Source organism: Pisolithus orientalis, assembly GCF_024613125.1.
Source record: "Pisolithus orientalis strain OTSU chromosome Unknown F5J12scaffold_1, whole genome shotgun sequence".
In the NCBI taxonomy this organism is placed as follows: domain Eukaryota; kingdom Fungi; phylum Basidiomycota; class Agaricomycetes; order Boletales; family Pisolithaceae; genus Pisolithus; species Pisolithus orientalis.
This window is the reverse complement of record NW_026260782.1, coordinates 1,993,712-2,014,679: the sequence shown is the minus strand read 5'-3', so window position 1 is coordinate 2,014,679 and position 20,968 is coordinate 1,993,712. Positions and strand designations below refer to the sequence as shown.

The following is a 20,968-nucleotide window of genomic DNA, read 5'->3' as shown; positions in this document are numbered from 1 at the left end:
GATTCAAAGGTTTTATCCATATATCACTGGAAAGAAGGTGGTGAGTTGCATTGACCAAAGAACATTACCATTGGTTCAAACAACCCTCTAGGGGTAATGAAAGCCCCTTTCCACTCATCTCCTTCCTTGACATGGAGGTTGGTGAAACCCCAATGAATATCAAACTTGGCATAATATTTGGATTCAACTAACTCGTCAAACAAAGCCTGCGTGTTAGGCAATGGGTGTGCATCCAGGATCATGAACGAGTTAAGATAGCGGTAATCTTGAATTAACCACTTTTCCCCATCTTTCTTGGCTACAAAAAACTGGTGCCACTTGCGGCAATGTTGACAGTTGAATCTTTTTACATTTGAGATTTTCTTCCAGGAATTCATCTAGAACTTTCAACTTGTCAGGAGACATGGGGTATACCGTTGCCTTTTTAGGTTTGAAATCATCGTGAAGTCAGATTTCATGGTCCAGTCTGGGTCAATGGGCTGGTAACGGAATATCATCTTCTGTGAACACCTTGGCAAATTCCTTATACATATTGGGAAGTCTGACTTCCTCCTTCCCTGCCACTAGGGCAGCTTCTAATTCTGTGGAGAGAGTAGTTTTGTTAATGGTTACAGGGTCAATCCCTGTTTCTGGCAACTTCCCTGGTGACCCAGAGTTGTCAGTTGCACTGCCTTCATAGGAAGGCACCACCTGTTTGATGTAACAGTCAGATTCTTTAGTAGGAACATACCTGTCATCCCAACATATTATTTTTCCCATTTCCCAATTCATCTGTGGCTGGAATTCTTTTAGGAAGGGCATTCCAAGGAGGACGTGTTCCTTGCCTACTAGCAGTCCGATGTAACATTTGATGTGAACAACCCTATTCTTGATGATCATTTTCAGGGTTGCTTTTCTTGTGACCCATTCGACATCTTTTCCAGTGAACAACATGGTCTTGAACTTATTCTTGACACAATACGTTGGTATCCGAAGCTTCTGGACCAATCATTCCAATATGAGGGAGACCTCGGCTCCCAAGTCGATACAGGCCATAATTCCTGCATTGAAGTCCAGTAAAACAACCCTTCCTAGTGGTGAACAGATTCGCATAGTTGATTCATCATCTATAGAAGTACATTTAGCAGACAAAATTGATACAGGACTGACTGTAGCAGGAGATTTGTCAGTCCCCTTTAAAAATCCAACCCAAAGGCCTTTCTTTCTTCTGCTGTTGCTTCATGATTTCCAACATAGGCAGTCTTCATGCCATCTTCTTTGATAATGATGCAGATTCCCAAGAGTTGTTTGGCCTTGGATTTGCAATCACATTGATAGTGACTGGCAGCTCCACACTTGAAGCAAGTAATTTCTGATCCAGAATGTCTTACATTCCATTTACATTTGTCAACATCCATTGCATCAGGATCTCAAGAACCTCCGCAGTAATGAATGAACTTTCATTCATACCAAGATTCTTTCCCTTCTAGGATATGCTTCATGGCAATCACAGTTTGGGCCTCTCCCATGCACTGTATCCACTTGATGACCATGGAAGGCATGCGTCCAGAGTTGAGGACCCAATCACGATACTCCTTGTTCAAGCCTTTTCCAAAGAAGATCCCTGCTTCACGTGACTCTTCCTTTAGTTGAGCCTTGTTGACAAGCCCTGTGAATTCAGCGATATACGCCTCAAGTTCGCATTTGCCTTGTGAGATGTCCAAGAGTCACAAGATTGTGAGAGCGGTCTGGTTGCCTGACTTGAAAGTAGCTTTAAGACATTCCATGAACCTCTGGAAGGTATCGGTGTAATAGATAGTTCCATTGAGAAGCTTGTTTTCATTTTGATAGTTTTCGGCAAAGGAGACTGCTGCACCTTTGGTCATGTATGTGAGGGCAAACAAAATCTTGAGGGCCTCAGTGTTATACACATGCTTGTTCAGGTTCAAATATCCTTCGACCTGTGTTACCCAGGTCTGAAGCCCATTGTGGATTCCATCATATTCTCTGGGATGCCCGACAGTAAACTCCCTTCCTCCATTGGGTGGGTGGTAATCGTATGCATTGTCAGGATCGGCTGGGGCCTTACCCTTACTGGTTCCTATGAAAGGAGCCTCTGGGGGAATTACCTTTCTGAAGTTCCTGGCATACCATTTGCGTAATGCCAAGTCAGTAAGCGTTCCTGTTGGAAATGGATCACTACTCTGGGCATGCATCACCTTGTGAAGCTCTTCTGCCATAGCAATTCTTTGTTCTTCCAACCTTTGTCTCAGCTCCTCTTCAGTGATGGTCCTTGAAGGCATCTCAGGGGCTGATTCTCTGTGACTGAGTGTCATGGACATAACGGGTGATTCACGTTCTTCTTGTTCTTCTTTGAGGACTGATCTGAGAGAAGTATCAGACTTCTGACTGTCTTCTTCTTCAGAACTAAGTGCAACTTCCGAATCTCTAAACTGAGATAAGTAGGATAAACAAGGATTGGTGGCAGTAGTCGAGGGGCCTAGTCTTCCTAGTGGGATGGGTGGTAGAGGAGGATTCCTTCCGAGCCCAAGGGGGTTAGGTCAAGGAGGGACTGGCGGTCTCGATTTCTGCAGGTTAGACACTTTAATGGGAAGTGATAATGAAGGCTGAGGGAGGATTTATTTCTCGAAAGAAACCTGTCAGCATAGAGGGGTCACTCTAGGGAGGCGATCTATTAAAGCCTAGTGGCTGCCTGTAGAGCAATGGATTTGGTTAAGGGGTGTTTCTCAATTTTGTTATGCCTGTGAGGGCAGTTGAGAAACAAGTTGGTTTGTTGAAGTTCAGTAACCAAGGACAAGTAGACTTTTGCAAAGAGGTCAACTAGTCCAGAAAGCTGCTTGGAGTTTTTTCAATTTTGTTATGCCCGAGCATGGTGACTTCTTCAAATGGAATAGGCATGAAGCGCATGAGGGGGAGACTATGGGCTGAATGTATCATAACCCCTATGGCTCAGCTAACTTCCTTCTTGTTCGCCCTTGTTCTCTCTCCATGCAAATATCCTCAAGGGAATTCCCCAGTAGACAGAACCTCTGTTGGGCTTCCAAGATAACTGAGCCATAGGGGTTACTGTTACGCTTCCACCAGGGGTCTTGCCTTTTTCAGCTTCTCGCGGTCATGTGCATCACGTGCCTTGTCGCGTCCCTTGTAATCGTCGCCGTCCTAGGGGTTCGTATGCTCCAGGGACACCTTGGATCTCCGGCTGTCCAGGTATTTCCAATACCTGTCGAGACTCATCACCATTGATCCGGTATCCCGGTACTGCCTCCTGATGGACGATATGTTTCTTTCTTGATCCGTTCCCTCTTTGCTGACTCGTTTATATTGCCCATATGTTGTACTATAGCTCTGGTGTCTGGCTCCTTGCTGTGTGCCTGCGGCGCAGCCGGTATAGCCTTCGTCCCCTTCACTACCCCCATCATTGACACCGTATGACTCTTGTTTATTTGATTGATTAGTTTGTTGATTACTGCGGATACGCGTCGCTCGTGACTGGTACAGTACTCTTACTTAGGGGTATATAAACCTATGTACTTTACCATGTATCCTCAGTTTTTCGATAGCTTGCAACTGAGCTAATTACTTCACTTCGATCCTTGTTCTATCTCTGAACGAACAACCTTCAGGACTCGTCAGAAGACAGAACCTTTGTCAGATCCTCGCGATAACTCAGCCATAGGGGTTATGATACGTTCGGCCCATAGTCTCCCCCTCGTGCGCTTCATGCCTATTCCATTTGAAGAAGTCACCGCACCCGGGCATAACAAAATCGAAAAACTCCACGCAGCTTTCAGGACTTGTCGACCTCTTCACGAAAGTCTACTCGTCCTTGGTTACTGAACTTCAACAAACCAATCCTCGAATCAAACAAAGGCTCGTTGGTTTCCCTACGTGTAAAAACTAACTTGCCCTTTGTCTCCTCGCCTCTCAGACTGGTTTCGACTGGTAGCAAGATTGAGAAGCACCCCTCTACCCTTAACCAAATCCATCGCTCTACAGGCAGCCATTAGGCTTTAATAGATCGCCTCCCTAGAGTCCGCGCTCATCCCTCCCTACGTGTAAAGGAACTCGCGCAACAATCTCTATGCTGACAGGTTCTTTCAAGAAATAAATCCTCCCTCAGCCTTCGTTGTCACTTCCCGTTAAAGTGTCTAACCCTCAGAAGTCGAGACCTCCAGTCCCTCCATGCAATACCCCGCTAGGACTAGGAAGGAACCCACCTCTACCGCCAATACCCAGAAGACTAGGGCCGTCAGCCACAGCTAGTAATCCCCAGTTATCGTATCTATCCCGTTTTAGGGAATCGGAAGTCGCGCTTAGTTCAGAAGAAGAAGATGATCAGAAGTCCGAGACTTCTTTCGGATCAGTCCTCAAAGAAGAACAGGAAGCATGCTTATTGCCAGTTATGTCCATGACAATCGGTCACAGAGAATCAGCCCCTGAGATGCCGCCAAAGGTATACTCCAAAGAGGAGCTGAAGGAAAGGTTGGAAAGACAGATGCACTCTTTGGCAGAAGACTGGCGCAAAATCACCGGTACAGGTCAGTCGAGTGATCCCTTCCCAACAGGAATGCCTACGGACTCGGCTCTACAAGCTTGGTATGCCAGGAACTACGGAAAGGTAATTCCCCCAGAGGGCCCCATCGGAGGGTCCAGTAAGGGTAAGGCCTCCGACCCTGACGACTTGTATGATGTCCGCCCACCCAATGGAGGAAGGGAGTTTAATGTCGGGCATCCCGGTGAATACGACAGAAGCCACAATGGGCTTCAAATCTGGATCACACAAGTTGAAGGTTATCTCAACCTTAACAAACACGTCTACAATACAGAGTCACTCAAGATTTCGTTCGCCCTTACCTATATGACAAAGGGAGCTGCCGTGTCTTTCGCAGAAAATTACCAAAATGAAAACAAGCTCCTCGACAGAACTATCTGGTACTCGGACTCTTTCCAAAAGTTCATCGAGCGTCTTAAAGCCACTTTTGAATCCGGTGATCAGACTGCGCTTGCTATTCTACAGCTCTCCAACATCACCCAGGGCAAACGAGAACTCAAAGCCTATATAGCCGAGTTTACCAGACTTGTCAACAAGGCCCAGCTTGAAGAGGAGTCACGTGAAGCAGGGATTTTCTTCGGAAAAGGTCTGAATAAAGAATATAGGGACTGGGTCCTTAACTCTGGGCGCGTACCCTCGACGGTTGTCGAGTGGATTCAATGCGCAGGAGAAGCTAGGACTGCAATCGCAACCAGACATATCCTCGAAGGAAAGGAATCTCGGTATGAACGAAAGTTTATTCATTACTGCGGAGGTTCCCGAGACCCCGATGCGATGGACGTTGACAAAAGAAGGCAAAACGTACGCCGATCAAACTCTGACGTTACGTGCTTCGAATGCGGAGCTAAAGGTCACTACAAGCGTGACTGTAACAAGGTCAAACCCAAAGCTTTACCTGGCGTTTGGGTCGTTCTTTCCCAAGATGGAACGAAGACTGCTTATGTAGGAGATCGTCTGGTGACCCCAGACGAAATGAAAGCACATGGGTTGAATTTTTAAATGGGACCACCGATACTCCTAAGGCAGGTCCTGCTTCTGTGTTGTCTGCCAAATGTAATTCCATAGATGATGAATCAAACATGCGCGTTGGATCTCCTCTTGGAAGAGCATGGTTGCCGGACTACATGGCAGGAGTAATGGTCTGCGTCGACTCAGGCGCAGAAGTCTCGCTCATATCGGAGTGAATAGTTCAAACCCTCAAGATCCCGACCTATCGAGTCAAGACAAAGTTCAAGACTACGTCGTTTACAGGAAAGGACGTGGAATGGATAACAAGAAAGGTCTCAATTCGGCTTATAATCAAAAACCAGGTCGTCCGCATCAAGTGTTATGTTGGACCCCTCGTAGGAAAGGAACATATCCTTTTAGGAATGCCCTTCCTTCGAACCTTCAAACCAAGAATGGAGTGGGAACACAACAAAATTACATGTTGGGACGACGGGTTTGTTCCGACTCGAGAGACTGATGTCTATATTAAAGAACAGGTACCTTCTTATGAAGGGTATGCCATCAAGTTTAATGAAGACGGTTCTGTAAAAGAACCGGTGGTAAGTAATATTAACAAAACCACGCTTTCCACAGAACTCGAAGCAGCGTTGTCTGATACCAAAGAGGAAGTGAGACTTCCCAAAGAATATCAAGAATTCGTGCAGGTTTTCTCCGAAGAAGATATCCCACTTCCAGCACATCGACCCGGCCTGGATCATGAAATCCGACTCCAGGAAGATTTCAAACCAAAAAAAGCTGCAGTATATCCTATGTCGCCTGACAAACTCAAGGTTCTGGATGAATTCCTCGAAGAAAACTTAAAATGCAAAAAGATTCGACCGTCTACTTCACCTCAAGCAGCCCCGGTGTTCTTTGTGGCCAAAAAGGATGGAAAGAAGCGGCTAATTCAGGACTACCGCTATCTCAATTCGTTCACTGTCCCTGACGCCCATCCTTTGCCGAATACTCAGGCGCTTTTCGACGAGCTAGTCAAATCAAAATATTACGCGAAGTTTGATGTTTGATGGGGATTTACCAACCTCAGGGTAAAGGAAGGTGACGAGTGGAAAGGAGCGTTTGTCACCCCTCGAGGGTTGTTCGAACCAACGGTAATGTTCTTTGGGCAGTGTAACTCACCGCCCTTGTTTCAAAGGTACATGGACCAGACTTTCGAAACCCAACGAGGAAAGCAGGTAGGTTATATGGACGATGTGGCCATTCACGCAAAAACAAAAGAGGAACTTCGAACCTGTGTTCGCGAATTCCTCCAAATTTGCCAAAAAGAAGGTCTTTGCCTCAAATTAGGAAAATGTGTGTTCGAGGCTGAAGAAATCGAATTCTTGGGAATGATTATCGGAAAAGGGTGTTTAGAGACTTCGCCGACGAAGACCAATGCCATTAGTACCTGGGAATCCCCGGACAACCTAACGGGACTTCGTCATTTTCTTGGGTTCTGCAACTTCTATCGCAAGTTTATCCCTTCGTTCTCAAGCGTCGCCCGTCCCCTACATGATCTTACAAAGAAGGGAGTGTCCTATACTTGGACCCCCGAGTGTGACAAAGCTTTCGAGAAGTTAAAATCTTTGTTATGCTCAGCGCCGGTTCTTACTATCCCAGACTTCTCCAAACCCTTCGCTTTGTTTACGGATGCCTCAAAGCTCAGCACTGGCACGGTTCTTGCCCAAAAGGGAACCAATGACAAATGGCACCCCTGCTCCTACCTGTCTCAGTCCTTGGTGGGGGCCGAGCAGCGATACCAGGTCTATGATCTGGAGATGCTCACTGTCATTCGGGCACTGAAAGCTTTCTGCCCCTACCTCCTTTCCCCGGTCGCACCGACTGTGGTCTTTACTGACCACAAGAACCTGGAATACTACCGTGAACCGCAACAACTTACCCCCCACCAGGCAAGATGGGCCGCTACGGTCCAGTCTTACCCCATCCGGTTCTCGTGGCAGGCTGGTCGACTACAGGTCCCTGCCGATACCTTATCCTGTAAAAGCGAGGTTGTTGAACCCGCCCCGGTGGCCACGGTCCTCCCCCCAGACCTTTGGCTTTCGGAGGGGGTGGGTCTCCTGCAAATTCACCTTGTTTCACCCTCTTTTTCCCTCACAAAAATACAGAAACAACAAAGAATTAATCGTTTATGTCAAATAGGACGTCTCCCCGCTAAAACGACATGGTCGCACACTACCACCAAGCTGTATTCCCACCCGGTTGAGGTACAGTCAAAGGGAAGTCGGCTGCCTGACACTTGCCCTTCTGAGGAAATTGTCAAAGGAGCCAGAGGTGTTTATGCTGTGTCGACAGAACTATATGAACGGATCAAAAACGATGCTTCTAAAAGCACCGAAGGTCCGGAACCTCGAGAAAACGTAACTACCACGCCAGATGGAACGAAACATTTCGGAACTACCTGGTTATATATTCCCCCCGATCATCGCCAGCACTGCATGTGTTCCTATCACGACCACGAGTCAGTGGGACACCCCAGACAGAAGGTGATGTTCGCTAAAATGAAAAAGGAAGTATGGTGGGAAGGGATGATGAAGGATATCCGGAAGTACATCGCTGGATGCCCCGCATGCCAAACCACCAAGGTCATCACTCATCCGCCAACTCCCCCGGTCGTTCCCCACGAAATGCCAAATTCCATCTTCCCCTTCCAACAAATTTCTATGGACCTTATCACGGATCTCCCCGTGTCTGGGGAGGACAAATATGACTCCATCCTTATGGTTGTAGATCAAGGGCTTACCAAGGCTGCCCTGTTTGTTCCTTGCCACAAGACAATTGACTCCATCAGACTCGCGAAGCTATTCCATCGGTTCATATACACCTGATATGGAATACCGGAATCAGTGATCTCCAATTGAGGCCCGCAGTTCGTGTCATCATTTACCAAGGAACTTTACAAAGCTATAGGGGTCAAGACTAGGATGTCGACTGGATATCACCCCCAAACAAATGGAGAAAGCGAATGCGTCAACCAGGAGGTTGAAGGATATCTTTGGCTCTATTGTTCCGAGTTTCCCAACTCATGGGCCACCAAACTTCCCTCCGCTGAGTTCGCCCACAACTCCCGGGTACATTCTGTCCACAAAATGACTCCGTTTTCCTTGCTCCTTGGATACAACCCCTCTCCTTACCCCGAAACTTGGTTAACCCCGGTCCCCTTGGTAGAAGAAAGATTGGAACGGTTGGCAGCATCTCGAGATGTCGCAATCCTAGCACACAAGAAAGCATGGGAAGTAATGAAGTCTCAATCAAAAGGGACTTATGTTGCACCCAAGGTTGGAGATATGGTTCTCCTGGATACCGGCCATCTGTGGATTCAAAACCAGTGCGAGAAGCTTGCGCCCTGACGTCTCGGGCCTTTCAAGGTGACTCAGATCATGTCACCTGTTGCGTTCTGATTGGACCTCCCAGGGACCTGGAAGGTTCACCCGGTGTTTCATGCCTCTTGGATCTTTCCGTACATCGAAAACGAAGTGTATGGAGCTGCGCCCACAGCACCCCTGCCAGAGTTGGTTGATGATGAGATCGAATGGGAGGTTGAGTCCATAATAAATCACAAAACTGATGGTCGCTGTGGAAAGAGGCGGTACTTGGTCAAGTGGAAAGGATTCCCCCATTCATCAAATACTTGGGAACCCGAAGAGCATATAAAGGAGCATGCTCAGGAAGCACTCGACCAGTACAAGCTTGCCCGTCACCTAAAGAGTTAAATGGATTCCCCTCGCTCCATAAATACTGAAAATGATTATGTCGACCTCCTCACCTCTGCAGAACCCCTTTATGACTCCAACGACGATGGGGTCTTACCCCCAGTCACTGTCTATGCCCCGACCTCACCTCCAACATCCCCCTCCAGCTTTTATATCTCAGGGTACTCCTCGCCTGTCTCCCAACCCCGTCCGGTATCGCCCCCTGTCACCTGCTCTCTCCGACTGCATCCACTCCCGTCAGTCACGATCAGGCACGTCCCTGCCCCCAAGGTCAGAGTCCTCCGTGGAGAGGACAGTAGCCTCAAGGGAAAGGGTAAGGCACGGACTGACCATGACTCCGATAACTCAGGAGCCCTCGCCAGTAGCACCAATGTTGCCAAATCTCCTGACGTACGCTCCGCCTTCACAACCTACTCTGACCAAGCCCATCGCACGGCCCTTGATGTCCTTGCCGCAACTGCCTCTGCCAGGGCAGACCAGCAAAGACTACCAATCCCAGCAGCTGACTACCTGGATGTTGTGCGGGCACTTGACGTCTTCCACGACAGGGACAACATTAACGGGTGCTCACCAGAACAGGTTTCGTATTTTGGGATGCTGTCTGAGATCTACCGAGCGTCAGACGTAATTAACGGGTTGGTCTCCAGGATCTGTACCAGGAAGTTGAGCGGTATAGCGCCACTTTTGGAGGTAATCATGATCGACATGCTCGAAAAAGCTTCTAGCGATCTTACGGAAGCTATTACGGGTGGTGCCTATCATCACTTACGGCAACAACAGTTAGGGGAGTTCCTGGCACCAGCTTCTCGTATCCTAGACCGGATTGTTCCAAAGAAGGTTTCCCCAGCTTCAGACGATAAATTGAAAGAAGATATACCGGATCAGGAGAAGGAGAAACGTTGGCGCACTGTGGAGTTAGGGTTTGTCGACTCTGGAGAGCTGTTTAAAGAGGTTGGTGCTCGACTTGGGACAGGGACTCACAATTCCTCGTGGGAGGTTCTTTTGCAGGATGCGTCGTGGGCAGGAATGCACAAACAATACCATAACTCCGTCCACGCCTCCGACCCTATCCCTGCAGCTCCCTTTCTCCCCGTCCCTCTCGATCAGCTTCGGTACTACCTCAGAGGACAGACCCCGGTACCCGAGGGTCACGTCCTATATCCACATGCATGCTTCCAGTGTCATTACCTGGGACATTGGTCCTGCTGCAATGGACACGGCTCCCGTTTTACTCCAGTCTTCGAGGAGTCGCCATCTCCATCGCCATCGTTGCCCGTCGCATCTCAAACGCGTTCCTGCATTTACACTACTCGCTGACCCCTATCCGCTCGCCCCGCTAATGCGGCTTCCAGCCCGTCCTCAAGGGTCTGAGGACCTTAGAGGGGGGGTGATGTTACGCTTCCACCAGGGGTCTTGCCTTTTTCGGCTTCTCGCAGTCATGTGCATCACGTGCCTTGTCGCATCCCTCGTAATCGTCGCCGTCCTAGGGGTTTGTATGCTCCAGGGACACCTTGGATCTCCAGCTGTCCAGGTATTTCCAATACCTGTCGAGACTCATCACCATTGACCCAGTATCCCGGTACTGCCTCCTGATGGACGATATGTTTCTTTCTTGATCCGTTCCCTCTTTGCTGACTCATTTATATTGCCCATATGTTGTACTATAGCTCTGGTGTCTGGCTCCTTGCTGTGTGCCTGCGGTGCAGCCGGTATAGCCTTCGTCCCCTTCGCTACCCCCATCATTGACACCATATGACTCTTGTTTATTTGATTGATTAGTTCGTTGATTACTGCGGATACGCATCGCGACACGTCGCTCACGACTGGTATGGTACTCTTACTTAGGGGTATATAAACCTACGTACTTTACCGTGTATCCTCAGTTTTTCAATAGCTTGCAACTGAGCTAATTACTTCGCTTCGATCCTTGTTCTATCTCCGAACGAACAACCTTCGGGACTTGTCAGAAGACAGAACCTTTGTCGGATCCTCGTGATAACTCAGCCATAGGGGTTACGATACGTTCGGCCCGTAGTCTCCCCCTCACGTGCTTCGTGCCTATTCCATTTGAAGAAGTCACCGCACCCGGGCATAACAGTTACAATACATTCAGCCCATAGTCTCCCCCTCATGTGCTTCATGCCTATTCCATTTGAAGAAGTCACCACACTCAGGCATAACAGTTAATGGATTATGGGGTGGGAGAGGGTGGCATACAAGCAGTCATTTATAATGTGGAGGATGGGTGGGGCACATAATGATGAAGAGCCACAAACATGTACACCAGCAAAAGACAGGAAACCATACAATGATGATTGTGTAGCACATCAACACACATCACTCAAAGCAAGTTACTATGCAGAACCAAATTGTGATGACCAGCAATAGCTCTAAGTTGCTTCAACATCAAATACAGATACTGTTCAACAAGCTTGCAAACAGAGTCTGCACAACATACCAGCATGGAGCCTTCAAGGTCTGCTGACCTGGCACAAAAATCATCATACACAGTAACACACTCAAATGCATATTCTTGCTGCAGGAACTCATAAGAGATCACAGAACCATCACTGACTCCAGTAATGTCAATATACAAGCAGTGTATGCCACTGTCTATGAGATGTGCACAATCTCCCATGTGCCTCCATGTAGTCTGCTAGACACAATGTACATCGACAAAATCCCTATTGCGAATTGAGTTAACCCACCCCCGACACGTGACCGGAGGTCGGCCCGGCATGATCAACCCCGACAAAGAGTTTACAGACCTGGGCCTAACAACGTCCAGGAATATTACGATGTATTTCTCCCGTCAGATCCGCAGTATATTGTATATCTTTCTACAGAACGAAATCATATCGCTGCATTCAAAGGCTACAAGTAAGGTAGTGCGTGCATGTACACAAGAAAGCAGATGCGGCATTAGTTTGCAAATCCTGTTCTCCCTGCGTGGCTTAACCAGCGCTCCCTCCAACCTTGCAAGCAAGCAAATTGTTATACTTATCATACAATCCAAAAAGGTGATCCATCCTTCCTCGAAGAAAGACGAACGATGAATGAACTCGCGTTAAATTTCATTCATCTCCTTCTCCTGTCGGCAACAAGATAGCCATGCATACCACATCATGGTGCGCAGCTGTAGGACATCCTCTTTCCACGCCATCGACTGGTTCTGTTCTCGGAATTCTTTAGTAAGTTGTTCGCATCGAGCAATGTTCTCCGGGCTGACGAAGTCGATTGCAACTTTCACGCAGTCAGCCAGATTACAGACCTTGGGAGTGGCCCTAGGTGAACGTCTGACAATTCGCGATATAGCATGTACTCACCTGATGGGCGCACCCGGCGGGTATAAACACGGCCTCCCCTGGTTTTTGATAAACTCTATGACTTTTTACTCCGAATGTATCAAACAGCTCCTTCCTCAATTGACTATCCAAATAAAATTGCTGTGAGTGTATTGGATCATGCTGATAGTTAGTGGCCTTGAACTTCCGCCGCAAGAATTGGCGCAGTTTAGGGGAGTCACTAGCACGGAACAAGTCCCATGCCGCACAGCCTGGTTTTCCGTCTGGAGTTGGTGCAGTATACGTCATGATGTTCAAAGCATCTGCCATATCCATGTGCAAGCGTGTCGAGCCTTTGCTCCCAGGAGACTCGGACGACGCCATCGCGTTGTACATCTTGGGTCCTGATGGCACGTCAATCCCGATGATCCCTACTTCACAGTTCACATACCAAGGTCTGGAGCTACCGTGTTAATTGGGAAGTGCGAAGCGATGTTTAGTGCTCCATCACGTCTAGAATAACTAGGTACCGGTACAGCTCTGCTGAAGTCTTCGTAGAGTTCGGGGAACGCCGTCTTGAAGTCAGTCGACGGAGGCCAGTCCTGGGATCATTCAGTATTAGATTCACCTGCATCAACGTAAGTCACTTGCCTTCAACTTCCAACATTCTGTTCTACCCTGGTATTCCCCGAACTGAGAGAAAAATTCGCCCACAGTGACCCTTCTGTTGATATCGGTTTGGCACTCAAGGATCAGGCAACTCTGCGAATTGTACTTCTGCACGAAGTACTCGGGTGTCCACTGAATCTGGAACTTAGGAAGGATTCCAGTAACTACAAGGGGCTCTCCTTTCACCCAAAGCGATCGAAAGACGTCCTCAGTCAGATCAGAATCAGGGATAGGTAACAGTTGGGTATGACGGTATGTCGGGAGAGCCACCAGGACCCTCTTGTTGCGAGTCTGTATCCAGAGAGATCCCCGACTGGCCTGCATTGGCGCAGACCAGCGTTGTCCCTTCTGCTCCCTGAGCATCCCCGTTGACAGTGCCTACCTGGGGCGAACTCGTTACACCATGTGCTTCATTACCAGATGCATCGGCGCACTGTCCGGTATCAGTTGTCTTTGTAGTTTCGTCCATGCCGTTCTGCAAGGTTGGATCAATAGCTCCCACATTGGGTAGTGCATCGACATCTGGCTGCTGTAGCAACTCTTCCATCTCCTTTATCGCCTCCTCGAGCTCCGTCTGGCAGAATCGCGTCATAGGAGAGAAATCTTTGAAAACGTGCTCATTCCTTCTTGTGCAGGACAAGAAGAACGGATTCGAATGTGCATGCTTTTCTCGTCGTGCTTGAAGGGTAGCGATCTCCGCCTGTGTGGCACCTGGTCGGTCTTCGGTCAACTCCCTGACTTGTTCAAAGCATTCCGCACACGCTTCGCGACCGCATAGTCGGCACATCCAACTACACGAAAATATTGAAGTCATGCACGTATCTGTAGATATGTGCAACGTAAATTACAAACCCAGATGATCGCGCCCACACTTACCGCACGTGGCCCGGACTTCGCTCTCTCGCGTCCGCCGTATTAACTCATGGACAGCAAGGTGCCCCAACTCCTTACGGAGAGTTGGCAACAAAGCCTGAGCGACAGTTCTCTGCCGTTGCCGTAAAAGAAGGTTAGCGACCTTCAGGGCAGCGCGCCGCAGCTAAATTACCTTTATCCGCCGTATATGTGTAGCAGTCAACGGAACGTTCCATTGACCAGGGATATTCATATTTGGTGCATCTGGCTTAAGGTTCTCCACAAAGCTGACATACTGGATATTCCGTTGGTCGTCCCTGAGGAAATAACGAATACCCTGGAATCTGCATGTGTCTCCGGCCCAGCGTCGTGTACAAGATACGCAGCGTGGGAATTGTTCCGCCCTATATCGATTTGACATGCACCGAGCAAACTGGAGCTCCGTTGTCATAGTTGATGGGTCACCTTGCGCGCCATTGGTCGCCATGACGAAGAGCATTCCACCTGTCTAAATCAGCCGAAAGTTTTTTGAAGCGAACAATGCGAAAGTTTACCTCCTACCCTCTCCTTTCCCTTATCTCCAGGAGCGACAACATAGGGGATGGCTGGCATGAGTTGTGCTGTAGAAGATTCAATGTCAGCGGATTCCAAAGGGAGATATACTGACCATTTTGAGCAGCAATCTGAGCTGCCTCACTCCTCTTTTTGGCATTGTATCCACGTTTCGAAGGCGCTTTAAGGGCATGAGCAAATTCTGAGGATGGCATGTCGAGCCTGCATGTCTTACCATTCCCATCGCCAGCTTTCGATTTCGTTCTTGCCTTCTTGGATTTGGAAGGAGGATCGTCGGCTTCAGTAGAGGGGCGCTTCTGTACCTGGGTTGGGGGAGGATGATGCGAGTACAGCATGGCAGGGAACATTGCAGGTGGTGCGTGCACCAATGCACCCATTTCGTACATGGGCTGTGCAGGTAGGGTATATCGTGCAGCTGCTAGACGAACGGAGGCCCTTTCAGCATTCTGTAAAGCTTGATGGCGAGAATGACTTAGAAATAAAGTGGTGGGTATGTATGACAAAAATGATAATTACCACCATGGGGGTGAGAACTCATAGGATGCAATTGTTGTTGCTGAGAGGATTGTGGAAATTGATCTAATTTTGTTGAATTGCGAGTCAGTGGGAGTCATGTAGAAAGTGACAGGAATCGAACTATTTTGGGGATAATCTCCAGATATCGCTGTGTCGAACACCTAGGAGTCAGAGTTTAGGTAGAGAGATGGGTTCGAGTTGCATTACCAGTTCGTTCGTCCGAGTACATCGGGGTCACAGCAGGGGGGCCATAGTGGACGTTTGACATCTCTGGCTGAGGATGTGGCCACGGGTTGCCGGACATGGGGTAAGGCCCACTGTCCTCCATTCGCGGGCGAACCTGTCTGCTTTGCATGTCACCACCATTCATCTCAGGATACATGTGCGGCTGCATAGGGTATGGACGGGCAGGAAGAGGCAGCCCGGTTTCGGGCCTGCGTTTCGTTCCAGACTGATCATCGTTGACGGGTCCCCAACTTGCCGCGCGCAGGTGAAAGGAGGAAGCAGTGCCGGGATGTTGGGGGTACTGTGCGTGGTGGGGATGCTGAGGATGTTGATATGGGGGCACGCCGGGGCCAGACGAGAGACTTGGGAGATGAGGAGCATGGGAATAGGCAGAAGAGTCGGAGGATGGGTTGAGGAGTTGGCTGATGGAGGTACGCTTGTGGTTGTCATGCATTCCGTTCATTGCTGATACCACCAGTACACACCACGACGAGCGTCGGCACGCGGGTGCAGAGGATGTGTAAGTTCGGTAGAGACAACGGACGACTCTGAGCTCAGAAGGAGGTGGTGCAAGTCGCGGAGTCGGAGTAGAGAGTTCGTCCACTGACTCCGACTCGACACGCCCACTCGGCCGTCCGGCAACTGCCCCCGGCGCTGTCTCGGCACCTCTGAGCCGCGAACCTCTCAATCGCCCCTCTGCTCCTATTCTCCCTCAGTGTCTTCAGAGAATCACGGCGTTCACAGGCTTCTTGGGAATTTAATAGTCTATTGCCAGCCTCGTGTCGCGCTCAACGTCACTATCGTTCTGATCAATGTCATCGACCCACTGCACATGTCCCAATTGATCACCACATGCATAACCACGAGTACTGTGTCCCACGTAAAACTACCGGTGTCTTCATGTATACTAGTGACGTGACGTGATTCATTGACCCAGCGACGTAGCAATGTGTGTAATACGTTCGACCACAGCAACCCATAATCATCAACCGATCACAAAAATCACAAAAGCCAACCAAAAAGCCCAATCGAAAAACAAAGATGAACAATGTGAACAATGTGCATGCAGACCTAGATGTATTTGCGGAAGAACGCGGCGACCTTCAGATGTAACGGGAAGATATAGGGCGCAGTGAGCATCATGAAAAGTCTTCCGAAGGTCGCCCACCACCGTCAGGGCGACTCCTGTGGGATCGGCCGCTCAGGCGCACCATCACTACCAACAGATGGTAGTACCGAGCAAGTCTCGCTACTCGTACTCGAAGGTTCGCTTTCTTTTAAAGAGTCTTTGCCCATGCTCATGACATCTCAATCGATAAGGCTCACCTGGGGGAGAGGGTAATGCGCTGGAAGCTACTTCCTTTTCGGTAATCATTGCCGGTTTCCCCATATCGTCTGCAACCTGTGTTAGCCTGTCAACGTTGCTCGAGTTCATGTATGTGCACCTGAACAAGGTGAGGTTTTGGCGACTGGAACATGAATCAGGATGGACATTTTCTCTTTTCTCTTTTTCCTAAAAAAATCACCTGTAGCTGGTTCCCTATCCTGCCATTCTCCATTCCCACCAGTGTCGCAGGGTGGCATCGTGCCTGCAGGATCGTCTTGGCCATCAGCAGCTTTCTCCGCGGGCGCGGGCGCGATTGTGGAGGATGTGGTGGTGGGTATTGCCTCAGATGAGCCTTCAACCCGACCCTTGGGCGAGGATCGGCTAGCACCATCGCCCACCGGCGTGACCCGGCCATCTGGCACATGCAACCGCCGCGCGACGACTTGGGCTTGCACGGACTGTTCAGAAGAAAGTGTCTTTTCTTCATCAGAAGGCATATCTGCCCACATCTGTAAGGTCTTGATTGCGCCCCATTCGATGATCTTGTTGTTGAGCCACTGAAGAGACACGGGTTTTGTCAAGAAATCGTTGCACCCAGCAGCAAGTGCCGCAACTCGATCGCTCTCGAGAGAAGATGCCGTCAGTGCAACGATAATCACCGAGTGGTGGTAAGAGGATGCACGAAAGTCGTCGGGGGGCGTACGTGGACCGCCGTCGGACTGGGGAGTCACTGGTACACAGGCAGCCTTTTGGCTTTCGAGGTCTCGTATCTCCTTTGTCGCTTCGATACCATCCATGACCGGCATTTGTATATCCATCTTTCCATATATTATCACGCTCCATGACTCCTTCGAATGCGACAATGCACTCACGAGAATAAGTTGGAAATTGCCATCCCGCCACTTCTCCACCGCTTCTGCTCCATTTTTTGCAACATCATATTTCACCTTCTTTTTCTTCATGAACGTGGAAAGAATAGTGCGATTGATGGGGTTATCTAGATAGCGACGTGCGTCAGAAAGGGGTTGTTCCACGCCCATCTTTGTTAGGTCGCCTACCGTCAACGATGAGCACACTGATTGGCGGGACAATCATGGTTTCCGAAGCGCCCTTGCCGGTTTTGTTCGAAGCAGACCCTTGCATGGCCATCTTTTGGCTTAATGCAGCACGCTTTGCCTTCCTCCTTGCAAACCAACTGGTCGGAGATTCCACACCGCTTGGCGACCCCGGCTGCGATGGTGTCTTCCTTGATTCTGCAGTGTTCGACCTCCGAGGCAGCGGGGCAGCAGCAGACTGCGCCGGTGGCTCGTCATCGGCAAGGACAGAAGACTTCCTAACCTTCCTGCTTTCGTTCAAATGCGTCGATGTCGGGGTTTCAGTAGGACTCTGCGTATCCTGTCGGGAAAGACCAGAAGGATGTACCGTCGCGAAAGGAAGAGAAAAGTGCGGTGGACTCTTTGAGCGCAACCTCTCCTGCTTCGGTGAAAGGAATTGTATCTTGTTTGCCCTGTCACTTAGAGAACTAGCTGATGGTTGTCGTACGACTTTTGCACGAGGGTTGAATACGATACCGGCAGGTTGGCCGTCCGGACTCGAGATCATGAGCCCACTGGCCGGAGCCGATCCATCAGGGAAGTATTCTGCGGTATCTGCGATGGAAAGTGGCGACGGTGGATGCAAAACGTGGGTAGTGCCATCCCGTGGCGACTTCACCACTGACCTGTCAGATGCCGAACGAGCAGAACTCCAGGGCCGCGTCAACGGCGACTTGGGACAAGTTGGTGGTACTTGGCTGAAGAATGGAGACCCGTGTATCGCAGGGCTTACTGGGGATGTGGCAATAGGAGTGAAGGAAGGGTCAACGTGCGGTTTGGTCAAGGCCGTATGAAGTGCCGTAAGGAACCTGCGAGGACCGGCTGGCTTGGGGATAATCATAACCTCCAGTGGAGGCTGAAATGCATTGGCGGCCAGGTCGCATTGCACGATGTCCCTGACTACTTTGTAATTCGTGAGACTGGTGAAATGGACGACAATATTTGCGACACCGGATGGAGGGGTTGACGACGGCCCGTAACCCATTGCTCTGGCTACTTGAGGGGTGGATTTAGGTCGATGGTTGAATGACGGTCGCTTGCGAGAGAACGCTGAAGACGACGAGCTGTGCTGCTCCGCGCGATATTTCTGTATCTGCTCGCGCAAAACAGAGACATTGTCATCAATAAAAATAAATGACACCGAGGGACTGCGGGCACCGCCATTTGGTGCGCCGGCGTTCTCATGCGGATTGTGAGACTCGGACGTGTTCCACTGCCGATTCTTTGGTTTGGCGTAAGAGGTGTTGTTCAATGGGGCCTGGGCACTTTCAGGGGAAACGGGGGCCGCAGCTTCCCCGGCGCCAAAGGGTTCGCCTTCCTGCTCAGGCGACACGTGGCTGACATCCAATCCCCAAGCAGTGAGGTAACTCGTTAAGTGATGGGCAAAGGAGCTGCTGCCGCACGCATACAGGGTCGCTTTCTTTCCACGCAGTGATTCCGAGAACTGCGTCAATTCTTCCAGGGTCGGTTCCTTGGCAGTGCGGGTTCCGGATAAGAGGGGTGATGCACTACCTGACACAGGGGCTGGTCTGGCATTAATGGCGCTCAGGGACCCTCGCTCCAAACGGAAAGCAATTTCACAGACACGCCCTGGGAGATTGCTTCGTCTGGGCAAGTCGCAAGTGAAAGATGCCTTGGAGCGTAAAAATAACCGCTGAGCTAGCGGACTTGTAAAGTTTTGTCTGGACCGAAGAGGGCTCGGATCGGGATTCGTTGGCGTAGTGGCCATGTCATCGTCCATATCAGAATCCCCGAAATTGTGCGTTATTTCAAAGACACAGAAAACGTGTCCGTCGCTCGCAGACCAGGGAAGCGAGCCATCATCCCTCTTCCCCGTTGTTCCCTCGGTTGTAGGGGATTCGGGAGAGTCACTATCTGATGGAGATTTGATAGATAGGCCGACATCAACCGAATCTCCTGGGCGCGCAGTGCTGATCACTTGTCGGATAACCTTGCTTTTGAATCAGAAAGGCCAGGGAACTTCTTGCGAGATATGCTCACGTGTGTCAAGGTAGTAGACAAAGCAAACTCTTCCCCTCGGACGACAACATGTCTCAAACCCACATCTCCATGAAAGAGGACCAGGTCCGCACCTACTTCTGCTGCGCACCCGCTGAGGGCATCGCCAACACCTTGCAGGGTTTCGGCGATATCAAAGTCTGAAACGGCGATCGGCGCGCTAGGCGTGGAAAGTTCATGTTCCATCTGTTGGGACAGTCCGGAATTTACAAATAACTCAGACATATTCGCAGAGACGAAGTTAAGGTTCTTCATGGTCGTCAGCATAGCAGACATGCAGGTTGTGGGCACCAGCAACGAACATGCTGCGTACTGCTCCTTGGCCGGGTCCAAAATTTGGACAGGACATATCTGTAAGAGCGTCTGCACGACCATTTGAACGGAGTCCGCAAGTTCTAGAGAGAGTTCATGAAGGTGTGCGATATCTGGCTGCGAATCGCAACGAGGCGACAACGACAACGTTTCGTCGGACACTGGAGAGATCAGACCATGGTATTGTCTGCGCGGGTTTTGCAGGTGCTCTAGTTGGGATGGTGACGGCGCCGAGAACGGGCGCGATAAATTGTGGGCATGAGGAGTTCCATCAGGCGAGTGCTGTTGCTGCGCTTTAAAGCGATAGCTCGCGACACCATCGGAATCCGAAGAGGCCTCATCCTGAGAGTACCGCCCGCTAAGCGAAGAGTGGTGGTCTTTTTCTGAATGATCCGACTCCCCATCCGATGTTGAGCTACCAGTGCCAGATCGCTCGAGCGCGTATACCACGGGCCCGTGGAAAGACAGCGGCGGCTCTACTGCCCAAGTCAAACTGAACCTGTTTGGGCCAGGGTGCTCAGAAGTCGATGGACCGTCATCACAGTGAAAAGACGCGTGAGTGCGAGGATAGGCGGCCTGTTTTACCCCGCTCATGGCCAACAACCGATACGGTGAGGCAGAAGGCAGGAGTGGGAGGTGGAAAGTAGTACCAGGCTAGGGCGACAATTTAGACGAGAGTTTAAAGGACAATCCTCACCAGAATATACGTGGAAGGTGACAGGTCTGGGATGGGGTGTTATGTATGGAAAGGAGTGAAGGGTACCCGGTTGACGTTGACCCCCATGCTCGGCAACGGCAGGTCATTTCCTTAGACCCTGCCTTTTTGAGTG

At 49.9% G+C, this 20,968-nt stretch overlaps 2 protein-coding genes across 2 annotated transcripts; both read right to left on the bottom strand.

Moving 5' to 3' along the window:
* Positions 1-12,038: 12,038 nt before the first annotated feature.
* F5J12DRAFT_794468 (uncharacterized protein) lies at positions 12,039-16,117 on the bottom strand. Its single transcript, XM_051744021.1, has 12 exons — positions 15,369-16,117; positions 15,162-15,224; positions 14,860-15,099; positions 14,740-14,805; positions 14,627-14,692; positions 14,266-14,576; positions 14,097-14,205; positions 13,459-14,042; positions 13,203-13,427; positions 13,003-13,153; positions 12,594-12,955; positions 12,039-12,538 (listed from the first exon to the last, which is right to left on the bottom strand). Exons 1-12 carry the CDS (start codon positions 15,847-15,849, stop codon positions 12,335-12,337), a joined length of 2,862 nt encoding a protein of 953 aa, XP_051606029.1. The 5' UTR covers positions 15,850-16,117; the 3' UTR covers positions 12,039-12,334.
* Positions 16,118-16,639: 522 nt separating this feature from the next.
* F5J12DRAFT_794447 (uncharacterized protein) lies at positions 16,640-20,927 on the bottom strand. Its single transcript, XM_051744020.1, has 5 exons — positions 19,809-20,927; positions 17,772-19,758; positions 17,586-17,710; positions 16,913-17,531; positions 16,640-16,855 (listed from the first exon to the last, which is right to left on the bottom strand). Exons 1-5 carry the CDS (start codon positions 20,730-20,732, stop codon positions 16,818-16,820), a joined length of 3,693 nt encoding a protein of 1,230 aa, XP_051606028.1. The 5' UTR covers positions 20,733-20,927; the 3' UTR covers positions 16,640-16,817.
* Positions 20,928-20,968: the final 41 nt, after the last annotated feature.

Bases quoted from the DNA above. Each gene is read 5' to 3' on its own strand.
- F5J12DRAFT_794468 (XM_051744021.1), bottom strand. From the start codon at position 15,849: ATGAACGGAATGCATGACAACCACAAGCGTACCTCCATCAGCCAACTC. The intron at 14,806-14,859 runs GTAAGACATGCA...ATGCCCTTAAAG, and splicing joins GAAAGCTGGCGATGGGAATG to CGCCTTCGAAACGTGGATAC. The intron at 13,428-13,458 runs GTTACCTATCCC...GATCTGACTGAG, and splicing joins ACATACCGTCATACCCAACT to GACGTCTTTCGATCGCTTTG.
- F5J12DRAFT_794447 (XM_051744020.1), bottom strand. From the start codon at position 20,732: ATGAGCGGGGTAAAACAGGCCGCCTATCCTCGCACTCACGCGTCTTTT. The intron at 17,711-17,771 runs GTAGGCGACCTA...GTCGCTATCTAG, and splicing joins CAGTGTGCTCATCGTTGACG to ATAACCCCATCAATCGCACT. The intron at 16,856-16,912 runs GTGATTTTTTTA...TTCATGTTCCAG, and splicing joins GGATAGGGAACCAGCTACAG to TCGCCAAAACCTCACCTTGT.